Source organism: Ricinus communis, chromosome 5, assembly GCF_019578655.1.
Source record: "Ricinus communis isolate WT05 ecotype wild-type chromosome 5, ASM1957865v1, whole genome shotgun sequence".
In the NCBI taxonomy this organism is placed as follows: domain Eukaryota; kingdom Viridiplantae; phylum Streptophyta; class Magnoliopsida; order Malpighiales; family Euphorbiaceae; genus Ricinus; species Ricinus communis.
In genome coordinates, this window is record NC_063260.1 from 26,122,403 (window position 1) to 26,137,968 (window position 15,566).

The 15,566-nt window shown below is 32.9% G+C and overlaps 4 protein-coding genes across 14 annotated transcripts; 3 read left to right on the forward strand and 1 right to left on the reverse strand.

Moving 5' to 3' along the window:
• The first annotated feature begins 226 nt into the window (after nt 1-226).
• On the forward strand, nt 227-634 carry LOC8287722 (self-incompatibility protein S1). The gene has a single exon (XM_002509865.1). The coding sequence runs from the start codon at nt 227-229 to the stop codon at nt 632-634; it is 408 nt and encodes a 135-aa protein (XP_002509911.1).
• A 445-nt stretch (nt 635-1,079) lies between these two features.
• On the reverse strand, nt 1,080-2,918 carry LOC8287723 (50S ribosomal protein L18, chloroplastic). Its single transcript, XM_002509866.4, has 3 exons — nt 2,582-2,918; nt 1,863-2,024; nt 1,080-1,438 (listed from the first exon to the last, which is right to left on the reverse strand). Exons 1-3 carry the CDS (start codon nt 2,762-2,764, stop codon nt 1,289-1,291), a joined length of 495 nt encoding a protein of 164 aa, XP_002509912.1. The 5' UTR covers nt 2,765-2,918; the 3' UTR covers nt 1,080-1,288.
• Nucleotides 2,919-4,919: 2,001 nt separating this feature from the next.
• On the forward strand, nt 4,920-9,241 carry LOC8287724 (hydroxyproline O-galactosyltransferase HPGT1). Of its 8 annotated transcripts, none has more exons than XR_007216126.1 (13): nt 4,920-5,350; nt 5,471-5,534; nt 5,617-5,666; nt 5,744-5,934; nt 6,038-6,101; nt 6,182-6,254; nt 6,715-6,838; nt 7,184-7,271; nt 7,378-7,428; nt 7,933-8,004; nt 8,087-8,458; nt 8,559-8,678; nt 8,775-9,241. XR_007216126.1 is itself a non-coding variant. In XM_025156484.2 (12 exons), exons 1-12 carry the CDS (start codon nt 5,220-5,222, stop codon nt 8,278-8,280), a joined length of 1,035 nt encoding a protein of 344 aa, XP_025012252.2. In that variant the 5' UTR covers nt 4,921-5,219; the 3' UTR covers nt 8,281-8,421. The 8 variants fall into 8 exon arrangements, 2 of the variants coding, with proteins under 2 accessions (XP_025012252.2, XP_025012247.2); XR_001534932.2 differs by having other exon boundaries at nt 4,920-5,080; nt 5,168-5,350; nt 8,559-9,241; XR_003078291.2 differs by having other exon boundaries at nt 4,922-5,350; nt 8,087-8,199; nt 8,767-9,241.
• A 1,866-nt stretch (nt 9,242-11,107) lies between these two features.
• On the forward strand, nt 11,108-14,182 carry LOC8287725 (putative glucose-6-phosphate 1-epimerase). Of its 4 annotated transcripts, none has more exons than XM_048375160.1 (9): nt 11,108-11,257; nt 11,969-12,060; nt 12,336-12,410; nt 12,544-12,603; nt 12,696-12,859; nt 12,996-13,130; nt 13,205-13,307; nt 13,441-13,540; nt 13,728-14,182. In XM_048375160.1, the coding sequence occupies exons 1-9, from the start codon at nt 11,233-11,235 to the stop codon at nt 13,895-13,897; spliced, it is 924 nt and encodes a 307-aa protein (XP_048231117.1). In that variant the 5' UTR covers nt 11,108-11,232; the 3' UTR covers nt 13,898-14,182. The 4 variants fall into 4 exon arrangements, with proteins under 4 accessions (XP_048231117.1, XP_048231114.1, XP_048231115.1 ...); XM_048375157.1 differs by having other exon boundaries at nt 11,221-11,314; XM_048375158.1 differs by having other exon boundaries at nt 11,221-11,314; nt 12,547-12,603.
• Nucleotides 14,183-15,566: the final 1,384 nt, after the last annotated feature.

The window sequence follows — 15,566 nt, forward strand, 5'->3', positions numbered from 1 at the left end:
TCCCAATGTCAAAACATTGTCATTCAGCAATTACATTATATAGACGGACAAGGAGCCATACATTGCCCATATCAGTAATAATATTAAACTATTCGCCTTGATGGTACAAGGCAATACCAGTCTTGCCATGCATCCATAAAAGCAATAGAGAAACCTTATTTGACAATCCCGTTGCTCATCGCCCGCTTCAGAATCGTTCAGGCCAGGGGTGATTTTCAACAACAATATGCAAGCCCCAGGAAGTATTGGTTACACTCTGGTGCTTGTCCTGGCATTCAGCTTGTTCAACCAGGTCCTTTCAGACAAGGTGCACGCGAGTATCATGAACAGATTAGGCAATGGGAAAAACATGACATTACATTGTCAGTCTAAAGATGATGATCTTGGCCAGCAAAACATAGCAGATGGAAGCGAATTTGGGTGGGACTTTTCAGTCAATGTAGGAGGAACCACACTATTTTTCTGCAACATGGAATGGGAAAATGTGCAACAGTATCATTTTGACGCCTATTCCTTTGGAAGGGATTACGCAAGATGCGAAAGTCAATGCTTATGGTTGATATCAACAGAGGGCGTCTATGGCTTGAATGGACAAACTGGATTTTGGGAATTTATGTATTATTGGTCAAATTGAATTTGTGTGCGTAGTGTATGTGTATGCACGCAGGTCATTTGAATCTATAAGTTCAATCCAAAGCCTTCTTCCGAGAAGGGCAATATTGCTAAGAAAAGAGTAAAATTGTTATTTATTATAGCCTCTTCCTATTCAAACATTCAAATTAAAGGTACAGCTACAAGTGGCATACTTTTCCCATATCTAAAATGGTGATCAGATCATTTCAGGGATATATGGATCCAGCCCTCTTCCCAAGAGAGTAGAAGCATTACATCATGCCTACTTCATGCTTGACTGAGCTCAAGTTTTTATGATTCACCCCACCCTGCCCACTGTAACAACCTTTCCTTCCCTTGAAAATCAAGTAGAAGTTGTACTAAGCAGTTATTCCAAGCAACTATGGCTTATCCATTTCAGCTGCCACCATCAGAGATAAGAGGACTCAAAAGCAAAATTCAACGCGGATCCCAATCATCAGACTTTATCATCAAGTCTGATTTGAATATCTATTCCAAATTCAACAATTAGAATTACAAATAGAAAGCCTTTTCGTATTGCATTTTCAATACAACTACAAATAGTCTCCTCAACAAACGATAAGTAGATGCATTGTCCAGCACAAGGCTAACTAAAAAGGAAATTAGTGTTCAAAAGGAACTGACCAACTAGAATTTAGAATTGAAGGCCATTTTCCCGAGCTGCATCAGCTAGAGCCTCTATACGTCCATGATATGGGTATCCACCTCGATCAAAGGCCACCTTAGTTATCCCTTTCTCTAAACATGATTTGGCAATGACTTCACCAACCTTCTTAGCTACTTCCTGGAGAAAGAAGTTTGCAACGAGTTAGAAATTAGGGGGAACACCATATTCAACAAAATTAGATTCAATCAAAGAAATGAAGAAACCACAGAATCAATGAGCTATACCAGCCAAAAACTGGTGAATTCCGCCAAAATAATAAGATTTTTCCAGTCCATATAATATGACCGAGCTTGAGCTTCCTAATTGTGCTCTACATAGAGCTTGAGCTTCCTAAATTATTCTTTACATAGAGCTTGAGCGAGCCATCTCAAGCCCTAGTTAAATTAAAGCCAATTTCAAATAACCTATGGTCCTGAGTGGCTAAGCTCATTAGTCATCATTTAGTTACCAAAACTGTTCTAACACTGTCATAGCATTTGGGCATGCTCAGCTAGCAGCTAAATTGGCGGAGGTAACCCTTGACTTGCACATACAAACTTACCAAGGTAGGACCAGAACTATAGTCAAACTCCTCAGAGATAGGTTTCTGCATTGTCGAAGCTGAAGCAAGTGTGTGCATCTTTGAGTCATCAATCACCTGGACATAGAGATGCTTGTTGGAGCGGAAGACACTTAACCTTGGCCTCTCTGGAGTTCCTTCAACCTGAGAGAAAAAAGAATTTGCAAAAAGTGCAGGCAGATTCTGCATCACATAAAGCCAAGACCAGAAATTCACACGCAAATGCACACCGCACCAATCATCAAAACAGAGTGGATAAACCTCAGATACCAGAACAACCCTTAACAGAAAAATTAATAGTACAAATACTAAATTACTTTCACATCAAGATCTTGCAAAAAATTTCAAATTTTTTCTAGTGATCATTCAATGACCAAAAAAGGCTAAAACAATGCCATGACCTGAAAAACCTGAACATTTCCCCTCTAGCTCACATGTCCAGGTTAACAATGCACAGCTTTCAAGAAAAGAAAAAACTGATACACAATTTCCAATTTACTGGAGCATGAGCATGAAGTACCAAAACACATTACAATGCAATGCACACAATTCATTCACAATGGTAAAAAATAAACTAATCTAACTTCAGTATCAGAATACCTTTTGAGTTATAACCCAAGTGCAAAGGTACAAACTTTCTATGAATAAAAGAAAATGAAAAGCCCAATTGAGCTTCTTTTTAAAAACGGTACGTTAATTACCTTCTTTCTGATACGGACATGGCGAGCAGTCCGGTTTTCGCGTCTGGTTTTGGTGTTGGCCTCGATCCTGAGAAATCTCGGAGGTTGAATTGGTGTAGGGTTTGGCCTTGCTGATATTGATGCTGAGAGGTGTTGGCGATATCCTAGAAAAGAGCTGCAGATTGAAGCTGCTGCAGTTGCCATTTCCCCGTAATAAAAAAACTGCTTCCTTGCTCTTTCTCTCTCTCTCCCAATTACGCTCTACTTTCCCTCCTTCCCTACTGCAACTGCTAACTTGTAAAATCCACCTTACCTTATCCATTCCCCTACAATTCTTTTACTTCATTTTCCTGTTTTGCCCCTGTTTTCGCCATTCTTTCACCCATGATAAGATTTGCTGTTTTAAATTCTTGGAAGTATTTTTTTTAATTTTATAATAAAAAATGGCAATAGTATTTACTTTTTAAAAAGTTTAGTTTTAAGTCTTTTATTTCTTTACTACGTGAGTTTTCTCTCTGCAGCGAGTATAACTTCTATTATATAACTCATAATCTATTATGGATAAAAAACACTTAAATAACTAATTTTAACTAATAATAATTTATAATTATTATTTTAGTTATAAATATTAAAACTCCACATATTTAAAAATAAAATTATAGACGTAATAAATTTAATTAGCAATGAACTAAACATATATAAAATATTGTTGCTATCATTATGTTTATTAAGTTATTTTTTACTGTTTAATATATTAATTGTATAATAATAATTAATATTAAAGTATAATAATATAAAAATTCAACAATACACTTATCAAAATATGCCTATATATCAAAATTATATTTGTAATTAGAATTAATGGCATTTGTCAATAAAATTTTAAAACTAATTTTATATTTATTAGTCATTTAATAATAAATTATAATAATTTCTTTATATTTTAAAATATTTTTCATGTTTGACAAAATAATAAATAATTTAAAATAAATTCAACAATATTATAATTCTATTAATATAACTAAATATAAGAGTTTATATTAATTGGCATATCAACTATAATTGTATAAAGTTAATTAAAAATATATTAATTTTCTATGTTTTGAAACTAAAATTCATATTATTATAAAATTAACTTATTAATTTATATAATGTGAAAAATATAATCAAGATTTATTCTTTAGAAGTACTATTTATTAAAAAATAATTAAATATATAATAATATAAAAATCATATCACAATTGTGGCTATATGTCAAAATTGTCGATATTTTATAATTATTAGACTTTCATATGAATATATATGTTAAATTTTCATTATACTAATAATCCATTTGCATATTATATGTCGCCATTATTATAATTAATTAAAATAAATTAATAAAAATTTTGATATGATTTCTATTATCATAGAATTGTTTATTATATTTTAAAAAATATAGCCACTCAATATCTTAAGTTTTTTTTCAGTATTACTATACTATATATAGAAATTATGTTTAAAATATGTATTATTTAATTTTCTAAATAGATATAAATAAATGGGCTTTGGTAGAATTTATCACAAAAGCTAGCTCAAAGGAAAAAAATGTTTAATCCACTTATATACATTATAACAACCCAGTAACCAAGCGATGTGGAATAAATATAATTTATAACACCCTCTCTCACGCTTAATATGATATGCAAACGGGCGAGACCAAATCCATTATCACAGACAAAATGCTGGCTCTGATACCATAATAAATGTGCTTAAGTAGAACTCATCACAAAAACTAGCTCTAATGAAGAGGATGTCCAATCCACTTATATATATTATAACAGCCCACTAACCAAACGATGTGGGATAAATACAACTTCTAACATTATATATAAAATTAATATTAAAAATATATAATAGGATTATAATTAGTTTATGAAAAAATTAATTATATAATAAATATAAAAATTATACAATCTTAACATGCCTATGTATCGAAAAGCATTAACTATACATAAATTAGAAACTTTTCATATCACAGATATAAATATAGATTATGAACTGCCTTAAATTTGTATTTCTATTAAGGCTGTAAAATTCAAATCTCATTTAATTATGGCTGTAAAATTCAAATCTCATTTAATTATTTCTATTAAAAGAAAGCTTAAGAATTCGAGAAAAGAAAATATTAAGCTGTGTTATTTCCTTAAAAAGAAAATTAATTTTGATTATTGCTGCATAATTCAAACGTTCTTAAAACTTTTATTTAAAAACAAAAACTTAATAAGTAGTCGGGAAAAGAAGAAAAGTATCCAGTTGCTTATTTATTTATTTGTTAGAGTTTGTTGCATTTTTATTGAATATTGATAATTTATAAGCAAATGAAAAGGAAAATGAGAAGAGTATTGAAAATTTCAAAATAGAAGTTATCGGCGCCATGGGAAGAAGGCTTGAGTCTATAACTAAAGCATTAATGGAAAAAAGAAAGTTAGAAATTAGAACTCCTTAATAAATGAAACCCAAACGCAAAACAGCCTTGAGGTAAGGTCTTCGGTTACAACGTCTTATTCATCAGTGCCCACTCTACCAATTGTATATATTACATTCAAACTTTAAATTTAATTCCAGATCCAATACCAAAACTTCTTGAATCTCGCAATCCCTTGAGCTCAGATAACAAATGCGTAGCCGAGGATCCAATAACAGACTAGCCACTGCTGCGAGTGGCGGTGGTTTAGCTTTCGGTTCTCGGGTTTCGGCTCTTTTACTAGCCATGTTCGCAACCATGGCCACAATTTACGTTGCCGGCCGGTAATTCACTTCCTTTTCTTTTAATTTTTTTAATTATATTTTTTGAGATATTTGTTAGTCGCATTGAAATTTACCATTTGTTTTGTCAATTTGAATTTAATTGTGTTTGGTCTTGTTAAGACTATGGCAGGATGCAGAGAGTAGAATGAATTTAGTTGAAGAGCTTGAAAAGAGAGCCGGTCAGGTAATTCATCTAATTTAATAAATTTTTAATTATATGATTTGTAAACGAAAATTTTATTTATTTAATTTGTTTTAATTTTCAGGCTAAATCTGCTATTTCAGTTGATGATACCCTAAAACTTATAGGCTGCAGGTAATTTTATCGAAGGCTTCTAAGAATTTGAAAATGTTAATGGTATTATGGTGATGGAAGTTAATTATCTTATTTAGGGAGCAACAGAAGAAGTTATCAGCTGTTGAGATGGATCTTGCTGAAGCTAGGCAAGCAGGTTTCGCTTTGAAGCAAACCAAGGATGATCATTCTAAGAAGAATAAGAAGCTTTTAGCTGTTATTGGAATTATTACTACTTTTGGCCGTAAGAGAAATAGAGATGCAATTCGCAAGGCTTGGATGCCTACTGGTGTGTATAGATGTTGTGCTTTTCTTTACTGATTGCTAATCTAATTGTGTTGTTAAGTTGTTCCTTAAGGCAGCAGCTAACCTAAGAGCTAGAATATCCGCAGGTGCAGCTCTTAAAAAACTGGAGGAGGAAAAGGGCATTGTTATACGATTTGTCGTGGGAAGAAGGTTTCTGTCTTTGATGATATGATAGAAGTTCTCTCTTTTCTTTTCTCTCTATTTTTTTAACTTACATTTATATATTGCAGTGCAAATCGGGGAGACAGTTTGGACAGGGAGATTGACAGCGAAAATGAGCAGAAGAATGACTTCATTGTTTTAGTATGTTCATTTGCCAATTAAAGTAAATTAAAGAATGTTTAGCTTGGTTGAAACTCTTTATGGATCATTATCTTTTTAAACTAAAACCTTCATTCTTTTCTTCTATTTTGAAATTAAAATGTTTGGCGTTTCTAAGAGAGTTGACTTTTAGAGGAAAATAATAGCTAGCTTTTAAGCTCAAGGGTAAAGTCTGTTAAATAAATTTAATTTAATTTTTTTTTACCATTTCAGCCTTAATTTATATAGTCTGTCATTATCCCTCTTCATTTCTGCTTCAAAAGAACTCCAAGTTTTTTTATGTTCATATGGATTCTGTTCATTTAACATTTGCTTCCATGCTCCTTTTTGAATTATGCACATATGTGAGGTTAGTTGTTACTTGTTAGCTTGTTCAGAAATAGGATACTTTGAACTAGCAAATATTAGCTTGTCCTTTACATTCTCTGTTTCACCTCAACAGGATGGACAAGTAGAAGCAACTGAGGAGAATTCGAAAAAGACGAAATCATTCTTTATACATGCTGTAGAAAATTGGAATGCTGAGTTTTATGTTAAGGTCAATGATGATGTTTTTGTTAATACTGGTATGTAATTATATTAGTTAATGTCAGCAAAACTGTGAATCTCCTTAGTTATCTCAAATTACATCGTCTTTAATATTCCAGAGAAAGGACCATGCATGTTATGAAAAAGAACACGTTCGCAACTTCTATTTAGTCTCTTGTTATTTAATATTTACTATTTATTATGTTAATTTGTTAAGATCCAGGTCATTGGGTCCAAATTGCAGATAAAGTAAACAAGAAAGAATTAATCCTTAAAAATTATGAAAAGTGATATTTGTCTACCTTGGTTAAAGACTTGGGTGTCACTAATTTTAGCATCGGCAATTTACATTGATTATAATGACTTGTCTTTCTATTGTGCAGATGTCCTGGGAGCGATACTTTCCACTCATTTGGATAAGCCTCGTGTTTATATTGGGTGTATGAAATCAGGGGACGTGTTTTCGGAGCCGTAAGTTTGATTGAAGTGTTTGAGTTGATGATCTTGTTTCCTAATGGAATAAACGATATTCAGTAATAATATTTTGTGCATCCCTCACATCATCTGCATTTTGTAGGAACAACAAATGGTATGAACCAGACTGGTGGAAATTTGGTGATGGAAAATCGTAAGTAATTTAACTTCAAATTTTTCCGACTTCTCTGAATAGAAGGATATTTGCAATGTGATTCTGTTTTTATATGTATGACGTGCTCTAGCTTATCAATTATATAGGTTGCTCCAATTATCCATTCTTTTTGTTTCAAGAATGAGAGCAACACTGGTTATCCCTTGTCTATTTTTCTACTTTATTTATAGTTCTTATGTTGCATTCATAAATCTTACAATTCAGATCGTCTTAGTTAAAGGGCAGGGATAACTGACAGGTAGCTATGTGCCATATTACTGGCAGCATTCTGTAGTACTTCTCTATCAGCAAATTCATTCATGAATGTAAATTACCAATTAATGATTGCATGATGCTAAAGAAGATTGTCTATTCTATACAGAATGTCTCAATAAGATTTATTGCTTAGACTGAATTCTCCAAGTAATTAACAGTTTTGATGCAAGGTCATCAGTAGCTTCTCACTTTTAAAATCTGCAGTTTTTAATCTTTGCTTTTATGCAGATACTTCCGACATGCCTCAGGTGAAATCTATGCCATTTCACAAGCGTTGGCTCAGTTCATATCAATTAATAGGTAAATCTTTTCTTATTCACGTATAGATCATGCGAAGGATAAGCAAATTGCTTCAATGGGTTGACCACTGTATACTGGGCAGATCTATTCTTCGAACATATGCACATGACGATGTCAGTACTGGATCATGGTTCATTGGGCTTGATGTAAAGCACATTGATGAAGGGAAGTTTTGCTGCTCCTCATGGTCCACAGGTATCTCTCTCTCTCTCTCTCTCTCTCTCTCTCTCTCATGCACAAACACCAGCATCGAATTTCACAGGGGAAATGTCCTAGTGTGCTTGGAGTTTCATAAAGTTAACTTCAATGTCAAAATGGTCTCGCTAATAGACAAACATTTGAGAGTGAGCTTGAGCTGAAAAGAAACCTAGATCAATTTTCTTGGGAGTTCAATATTGGCATTTTGTTCAATACATCTGTTGTGGGCTGGGCTCTTCAGACTCTAAGTTCACTGGTACTGGTTCTTTATGATGCTAATCATAATTGTTAATTCTCAGAAAGAAGATTCATTAGTCATGTTGCTGAATTTTTGTTAATTCTATCTGATATTTCAGGAGCAATATGTGCAGCTGTGTGATTAGACTGACCTGAGCGATTCAGTGTCAACTTAATTGCATATTTGGATGAACTCAATGGTCATTCATATGGAATGAACTGATTCTGGGCCTTGAAAGGTTGGCATGATTGATTGAAGAGGTTTTATGTTTACCCTTGCCACGAGAATGATTAGGAGATTTTGTGTTAACCCCTGCCTCTGAAAAGCCATGCAGGATTTATTTAAATATTTGGATGAGAGCAACATACTTGAACCTGAAGAAGATTTCAAGAAACCACAGGAAAGTTCAGAATTCTCTAATTGATAATGTATTATAGCAGTGATTCTAAAGTTCATTCCTAAATTTGTTAGCCTGGTTTTCCATCAGCTCAATTGAAGCAATTCAGATTCTTTTGTTCTGGAAACAACATGCATTGTCATAAGGCTTTCCTGAAGAGGTTATCGTATATATTCTGAGAATAGTGCTCAATGCGCTTGTTATTCAGGAGTTACTCTCTGGCAACATTTTCTGTCCAGTGGAGGTTCTGGGTTTTTCTTTTTATAATTTTTTTACTATTACTGTTATCGTTGATGTATCAGGAAGAGAGCTCAGCTGCTATTTGACACTGATATATCAGAACACTTAGCTATTACTCTGTTTATTTTATTCATTAATTCATTGTTTTTTTTTTCTCTTGCCAAGTACGATGCTTATTAAAAACAGAAGTTGTTTCATTGGGTAGCTCAATTCCATAGTAATTTGCGTGCTCTTTAACATACGTACAAAACAAGGTGTCACTTCTTAGATGGCTCAATTCCGCTGGTACATCAGCAAATTCACAGAGAAAGAGGTCTGGCGGGATTTGAATCCTAACCTACACGCTCACGTTAAGAGAGGTACATGTTTGCCAAGGAAATAGCCTCTAAGAGTAAGGTCAAAAGTTGCCATCGCACGAAGCAATAAGCACACCAGCAAATGACTCAAAAGTTGCCACAACTTGGCGCAGTACGAATTTTATTGTGCATTCAACGAAAGTTAGGAGGAAGAAATCTTCTGGTCTATGCTATGAATCGGCCAGAAGTGCATTGTATTGTGAATACAAGTCAAAAAGGCAACACAAGAGTAAAGCAGCTAAATTATTCACGAGACCCACATATCCTAAAATAGAGCGAAGGTGATTGCATCAATGGCTGAAATTTGACAACAAACATGACATAGCTAAAACATTTTCTAATGCTTTATCCAACAATTTTCTGATCGGCTACAACGTGATTCCAAACTAAAAAAGGCACTTTTAGATAATGATTTTCTAATTCTTTTTGCTGCACTTAAAAACAGAATGAATTATGGGCCATAAGCGCAATGACCCAATAGTAATACATATTTAATCACGAATGAAAATCACAAAGTCGCAAACAAGAATTCTTGTTAGGTTGCTGAAGGTGTGAATGTGAAAAAATCTGATGCTCGTCTTTCTTTTTGTTTCTTGAAAGTAGGTCAAAAATAAAGGGGAAGAAAATGGGTAGTACTTGCTAGACCATGTCTACCTTTGAAAATTGAAACGCATTGCTATTGACCATTCTGTTGGAGTTGATATTCCACAAGTTAAGCCTCGTTTTGTGGGGTCTAAGTTGAGTGTGTTTATAGGAATATGATTTGTATCTCCAACAACCTTTTAGGTGCCATGTTTGTTTGCTTCTACTTACAGCAGCCGAGTTGCATGTATATTGTTGCCTGTAGAAGAAAATTAAAAAAAAAAATACATATTATTCTCTTTGGGTTTTTATGTGGGTTCTTTTTTCTTTGAATGTGTATTCATCTGACTAATCAGAACTGCTTAAATTGGATAATCTTAATTATTACAAGCTTCAATTGTTGACATTTCACTGGTTTTTATTTATTTATTTATTTATTTATCAAAAGGAGATAGAAACCGATGTACCAGAGCCACTCTATCCACTAAATCAATGAATGTGTAAATTTTATTTAACTAAATTATAATAAGTTGTTAATGGCATCATATATCATAATATATTAATTTCTAAAGGTTATGTTCGAGCTACATTTTGAAATTAAACATCTTTTGAAAAGACCATCAATAATTTCCATATACCATTTGATTAAAACACAATACACACTTAAAATGTGTATGCTTATAATAAATGTGCAGAGGGTGAGAAAAAAAGCTTATAATAATAAATTTTAATATAAAAAAGATATAGTTGTATAGGATCTTCGAACAAAATTATATTATCCACAATAAAAATAAAATAACAAATTTTTTAATGAAAAAAGAAAATTGGTTATGAAAGATATCGGAAAACAGATATCATTCATAAACAAAATAATTGAAACCCCTAATTCTTAGAAAAAGAAAAGGTTTTGGAGGCACAGAGATTTTAAGCAACTAAAAGACTCTTCCAGGAGCCAAAATAACATTTGAATATTCTTTAAAGAAAAAATTCATTACTAATTCAAGAGGGTAGTTATATTCGTTAATTCAGGTAATCATGGTCGCATGTTGTCATTACAAGAGTCCACATCACAATTACACAAGAAACCAATATCCAACACATCATCTCCACGCTAGAAAACTCTCTCCTGTCGCTCTAAAATTTTCTTTCTTTCTTTATTTGTTGTGCATAAACCAAGTGGGTACTACTTAATTGATTATCAGTTAGTCATCTCTCTAATGATGATATATCTTTCTGTGTGTGGTATCTTTCTTCGATCATTTTGGCCTTTCGATTTTATTTCTTTATTTATAAGACAAGGTCTTACCGAATCTTGAATAAAAATCTAATCCTTTTTTTTTTCTTTCTTTCTGAAAAGTTGTGATCCAATCTTGACTCTTAATTATCTCGCTTTCTTTAAGCACTAACTGCTCCTATCATAAATGTTTCTGTCTGAAACTCACTCTGTGAAATATTTTCCTTTTTCTGATTGGTTCTTTTTGAATTATAGATAGTTTGGTCATCTGTGTAATTGATCTTTCTTGTTGAACTTTCACTTTGAGAGAATACTGATATTATGTGTTCTTTTTCAATCTTTATCTGTTTTTCAAGCTAAAGGGTTTCAATTTTAGTCCACAATTTTTGTAGTGGGAAACCAATCAAACAAGTTCTTAGAGGTAGATTAAATATTGGTAGTTGCGTTCTTGTTTTTCTTTCACGGGAAAATAAGGTGTTTGTCACAAGAAAGTTGCTTAGGAAAAAGTTGAGACTCTCAACTGTTTCAGTAACTGCTGAGTTTTTTTTTCTTCCAAGCTCAGGAGTTCTTTTGGTTTTTGTTGTTCTTCATTTGATTGATTAAGTTCTGAAAGCATTTTGTTTCATAGAAAGTGAGAGATTCAGTGTAAGAGTAGTTATCGTTTGTTGATATTTTGAGTATTCTTGATTCTGTTTTCACTATGAATCATTCTGGAGCAGCCTGTGATCAGAAAGCAGCAGTTGAAGTAATCAAAGATAGAAATGGAATTGATCAGATTATCCTTCGTAATCCTCGAGGAGCTTCTGCTCGGGTCAGAATTCTTTTCCTTCTATTTTTCTAATCTTTTGTCGGGATCATGATCTGTTCTAGTCATTAAATTTCAGCATCGAGAGTTGAAATTTTGATTAGGAGATCTCATTTACTGTTACATGTCTATGAGGAGTTAAACCATAAAGGGAGGGCTAAGCTGCTTGAGTAATTCGTCAATTAGCAAAGAAAATGAATTCAATGTCAGATCGGTTGTCTCGGTTTGGTGATTAAATTGCAGTTCTAATTTATATCGTAATTAATGTTATGTTCATCCAGGTTAGTTTGCATGGGGGACAGGTTCTGTCATGGAAGACTGATCAAGGAGAAGAATTGCTATTCACTAGTAGCAAGGTAGGTAACTGGGTTTCTTCACATATTATTATGCAATCGGAATGAGATTTCTGCATTCGACATGTATTTTTCTCTATCCATTCTCTGAAATTTTTGGGTTACTGTTAATATTTTGAGCTAATTTCGTCTCCAGCAGGCAATTTTCAAGCCGCCTCATCCAGTTCGAGGAGGAATTCCTATTTGTTTCCCCCAGGTTCTTTTTCGAGCTTGTACCCTTATCAGTAACATTTGTCAATCTCGGATTATTCTGGCTAATAGGTATCTTTTAAAATGGTGTGGATGAAGTTTGGTAATCGTGGATCGCTTGAGCAACATGGGTTTGCAAGGAAGAAAATTTGGGTGATTGATGATAATCCACCGCCATTGCATCCTAATGAGTCCAATGGCAAAGCCTATGTTGACTTGCTACTTAAGCCTTCTGATGATGATCTTAAGATCTGGCCACACTGGTATGATCTTTCATAATCAGAGATTCACATGATATAATTGAATAATTAAAGTTCATAGTAGGAATAATATGATCTGTTCATTTTGACTTGAATAATAATAATTAACTCGAGTTGTGCTTGGCCTGCCTTCTCTCAGCTTCGAGTTTCGTCTTAGGGTGTCTTTAGCGGCAGATGGGAACCTGACCCTGCTATCTCGCATCAGGAACGTCAACTGCAAGCCACTTGCCTTCTCCATTGCTTATCACACATATTTCTCCATCTCAGACATCAGGTATTGTGTGCATTTTAGGCTGCAGCAGATTACTTTGATAGATACTGAATGGTAATTTAATTGTGCGGTAACAGTGAAGTGAGGGTAGAAGGGCTGGAAACGCTCGACTATCTTGACAACCTGTGCCAGAAAGAACGGTTTACAGAACAAGGAGATACCTTGACATTTGAATCTGAGGTATTCTATTTAGTACATGGCTGGCGTAGGTTGTATGCCTGACATCAGCTTTTCTGTTCTTGAAATGGAAAAAGACTACTGGCATTCTTGCAGTAGTCCTATGAGTTGTTGGCTAAGAATTAGGTATCTGCAGGTGGATCGCGTTTATCTTAGTTCTTCACATGTGGTTGCCATTTTCGACCATGAAAGAAAGCGGACATTTCTCGTAAGAAAAGAAGGACTTCCAGATGTAGGTAAGCTTATTTCTTTTCCTCAAAAATCTTTCAGATCACCAGAACAGCCTGTGCAAGAGAAAAGAAAACCATCACATAAATTATGTTTCTGAATTACACCAAATGAAAAGGGTGTCTAGTCCGCGTTGTTTTTCTTTTTTGGCATCACTTTTTGATATATGGGAGTCCTTGTTGTGGGTGTAACTAGTGGTGTGGAATCCATGGGAGAAGAAAGCCAAGTCCATGGTGGATTTTGGAGATGAGGAGTATAAACAGATGCTCTGTGTTGATGGGGCAGCAATTGAGAAGCCAATCACCCTGAAACCTGGGGAGGAATGGACAGGCCGTTTAGAACTCTCGGTTGTGCCTTCAAGTTGATCACGCCGACTCCATTTCACATAACAGCTCTTCAAGATTCAACACTCATAACAAAATGATCTCTTGTTGATTGGGGTACTACTTTACTTTAATCTTTATTTGTAATGATCGGGTGGTTAAAAATCTTAATCAACTTCTAATAAGATCATCAATGATGATCGTGAATATTTGCTCTACCAATACCCAAGGATGTAAAAGAAATTTATTTGCCAACAAAACTATCTCTGCTTTGCTCAGCCATGTATATAAATATTTTCTCTAATCAATTTGGACTCCTTTGTTTTTTGCTTTTTTCTCCATATATTGGAACTTTTTCGGTTTTCTCTTCATTGATGGAAAAAGAAATTTCAAAATATGGACAGAGAAGCTACTCTATCTCTTCATTGATGGAAAAAGAAATTTCAAAATATGGACAGAGAAGCTACTCTATATCAGAGCCAGGTTTCGATCCTGGGACCTGTGGGTTATGGGCCCACCACGCTTCCGCTGCGCCACTCTGATTGGTTGGTATGCATTTCGATAATATTATATATGATGAGATGACCGGCTTCAGAAACCCTTGTCAAACCCGGTCCTAATATTTCGCTGGGAATATAAACGGTAACACGTGGTCACGCATTTTCATGTAAAAGTATATAATATATTTTCTTTTCAATTCAGAGTACGGTTTTCTTTTTTTAATTTCAGTACCTCAGTTCATGATTAATATTCTTTTTTATATATTATAATATTAAATTTTTAATAATATATAATTAATATTTAAATGATTTAATGTCAACTGACTTGATAATTAATTTTATCAAAAAAAAAATGTAAACTATACTAATATAATATCATATAGTGCTAACAATATTAATTAAAAGGGTATTAAAAGAGCAAAGAAAAAAGAAACTAAAGACCATTAGATAGAAACACATGTAACTATAAGATACTATTTGTATTGTTCTAATTACATATTCATTCAAATTGAAACAAATATCTACCAATAAGTTAAGCTTAACCCTAATATTAAAACATATTGATATATGTTCTTAATATTTTCTGTTTGTCGTGGATATATATATATTCTTAAACTTTGTCTAAATTTTAACACAAGATTTAAAATCTTGTTAATTAAATATATGAAACTTTCAAATTTATTTTAACTTTATCATTTAACTCATTATTCTGAATTACCATTTTCATTTTTTTTTTCACCAAACGATGCAAATTGAGTTGAAAAGAAAATCTACGAATACAACAATGATATATATATATATTTGAAACGAATAAAATAATGATATTTACTTACCTCTATAAATAGTTTAAAATGATTTTTTTTTTCTCTCATCTCATATTATCAATTCAATCAATAATAATAACGTTATTTATTCTAGATTTTACATTGATTCATATGATCCGACATTATTTAAAACTAGAAATTTAAGAGTTACATAATTCATTAAAAAAGCATGTCTAATGTTTTATTATTTATTTAACTTCTTTTTTATAAACTAATTTTATTAAATATACTTTCGAAAAAGAAAATTAGTTAACTTTGCTTATTTTAAAATTAAATTTCAAAATTAAAAGAAAAAGAAAAGAAAGTTTTTTTAAATGAAAAGAAAAGCTCATACGAGAGAATCAAATCCCAAATGCAGCCAAAAGACTCGTACAGGCACAACAAAGA

Bases quoted from the DNA above. Each gene is read 5' to 3' on its own strand.
- LOC8287722 (XM_002509865.1), top strand. From the start codon at position 227: ATGCAAGCCCCAGGAAGTATTGGTTACACTCTGGTGCTTGTCCTGGCA.
- LOC8287723 (XM_002509866.4), bottom strand. From the start codon at position 2,764: ATGGCAACTGCAGCAGCTTCAATCTGCAGCTCTTTTCTAGGATATCGC. The intron at 2,025-2,581 runs GTAATTAACGTA...TTTTTCTCTCAG, and splicing joins ATGTCCGTATCAGAAAGAAG to GTTGAAGGAACTCCAGAGAG. The intron at 1,439-1,862 runs GTAAGTTTGTAT...TTCTTTCTCCAG, and splicing joins ATAGTTCTGGTCCTACCTTG to GAAGTAGCTAAGAAGGTTGG.
- LOC8287724 (XM_025156479.2), top strand. From the start codon at position 5,220: ATGCGTAGCCGAGGATCCAATAACAGACTAGCCACTGCTGCGAGTGGC. The intron at 7,272-7,377 runs GTAAGTTTGATT...TGCATTTTGTAG, and splicing joins GGGGACGTGTTTTCGGAGCC to GAACAACAAATGGTATGAAC. The intron at 8,005-8,086 runs GTAAATCTTTTC...TATACTGGGCAG, and splicing joins CAGTTCATATCAATTAATAG to ATCTATTCTTCGAACATATG.
- LOC8287725 (XM_048375157.1), top strand. From the start codon at position 11,233: ATGATGATATATCTTTCTGTGTGTGGTATCTTTCTTCGATCATTTTGG. The intron at 12,061-12,335 runs GTCAGAATTCTT...ATGTTCATCCAG, and splicing joins CTCGAGGAGCTTCTGCTCGG to GTTAGTTTGCATGGGGGACA. The intron at 12,860-12,995 runs GTATGATCTTTC...GCCTTCTCTCAG, and splicing joins CTTAAGATCTGGCCACACTG to CTTCGAGTTTCGTCTTAGGG.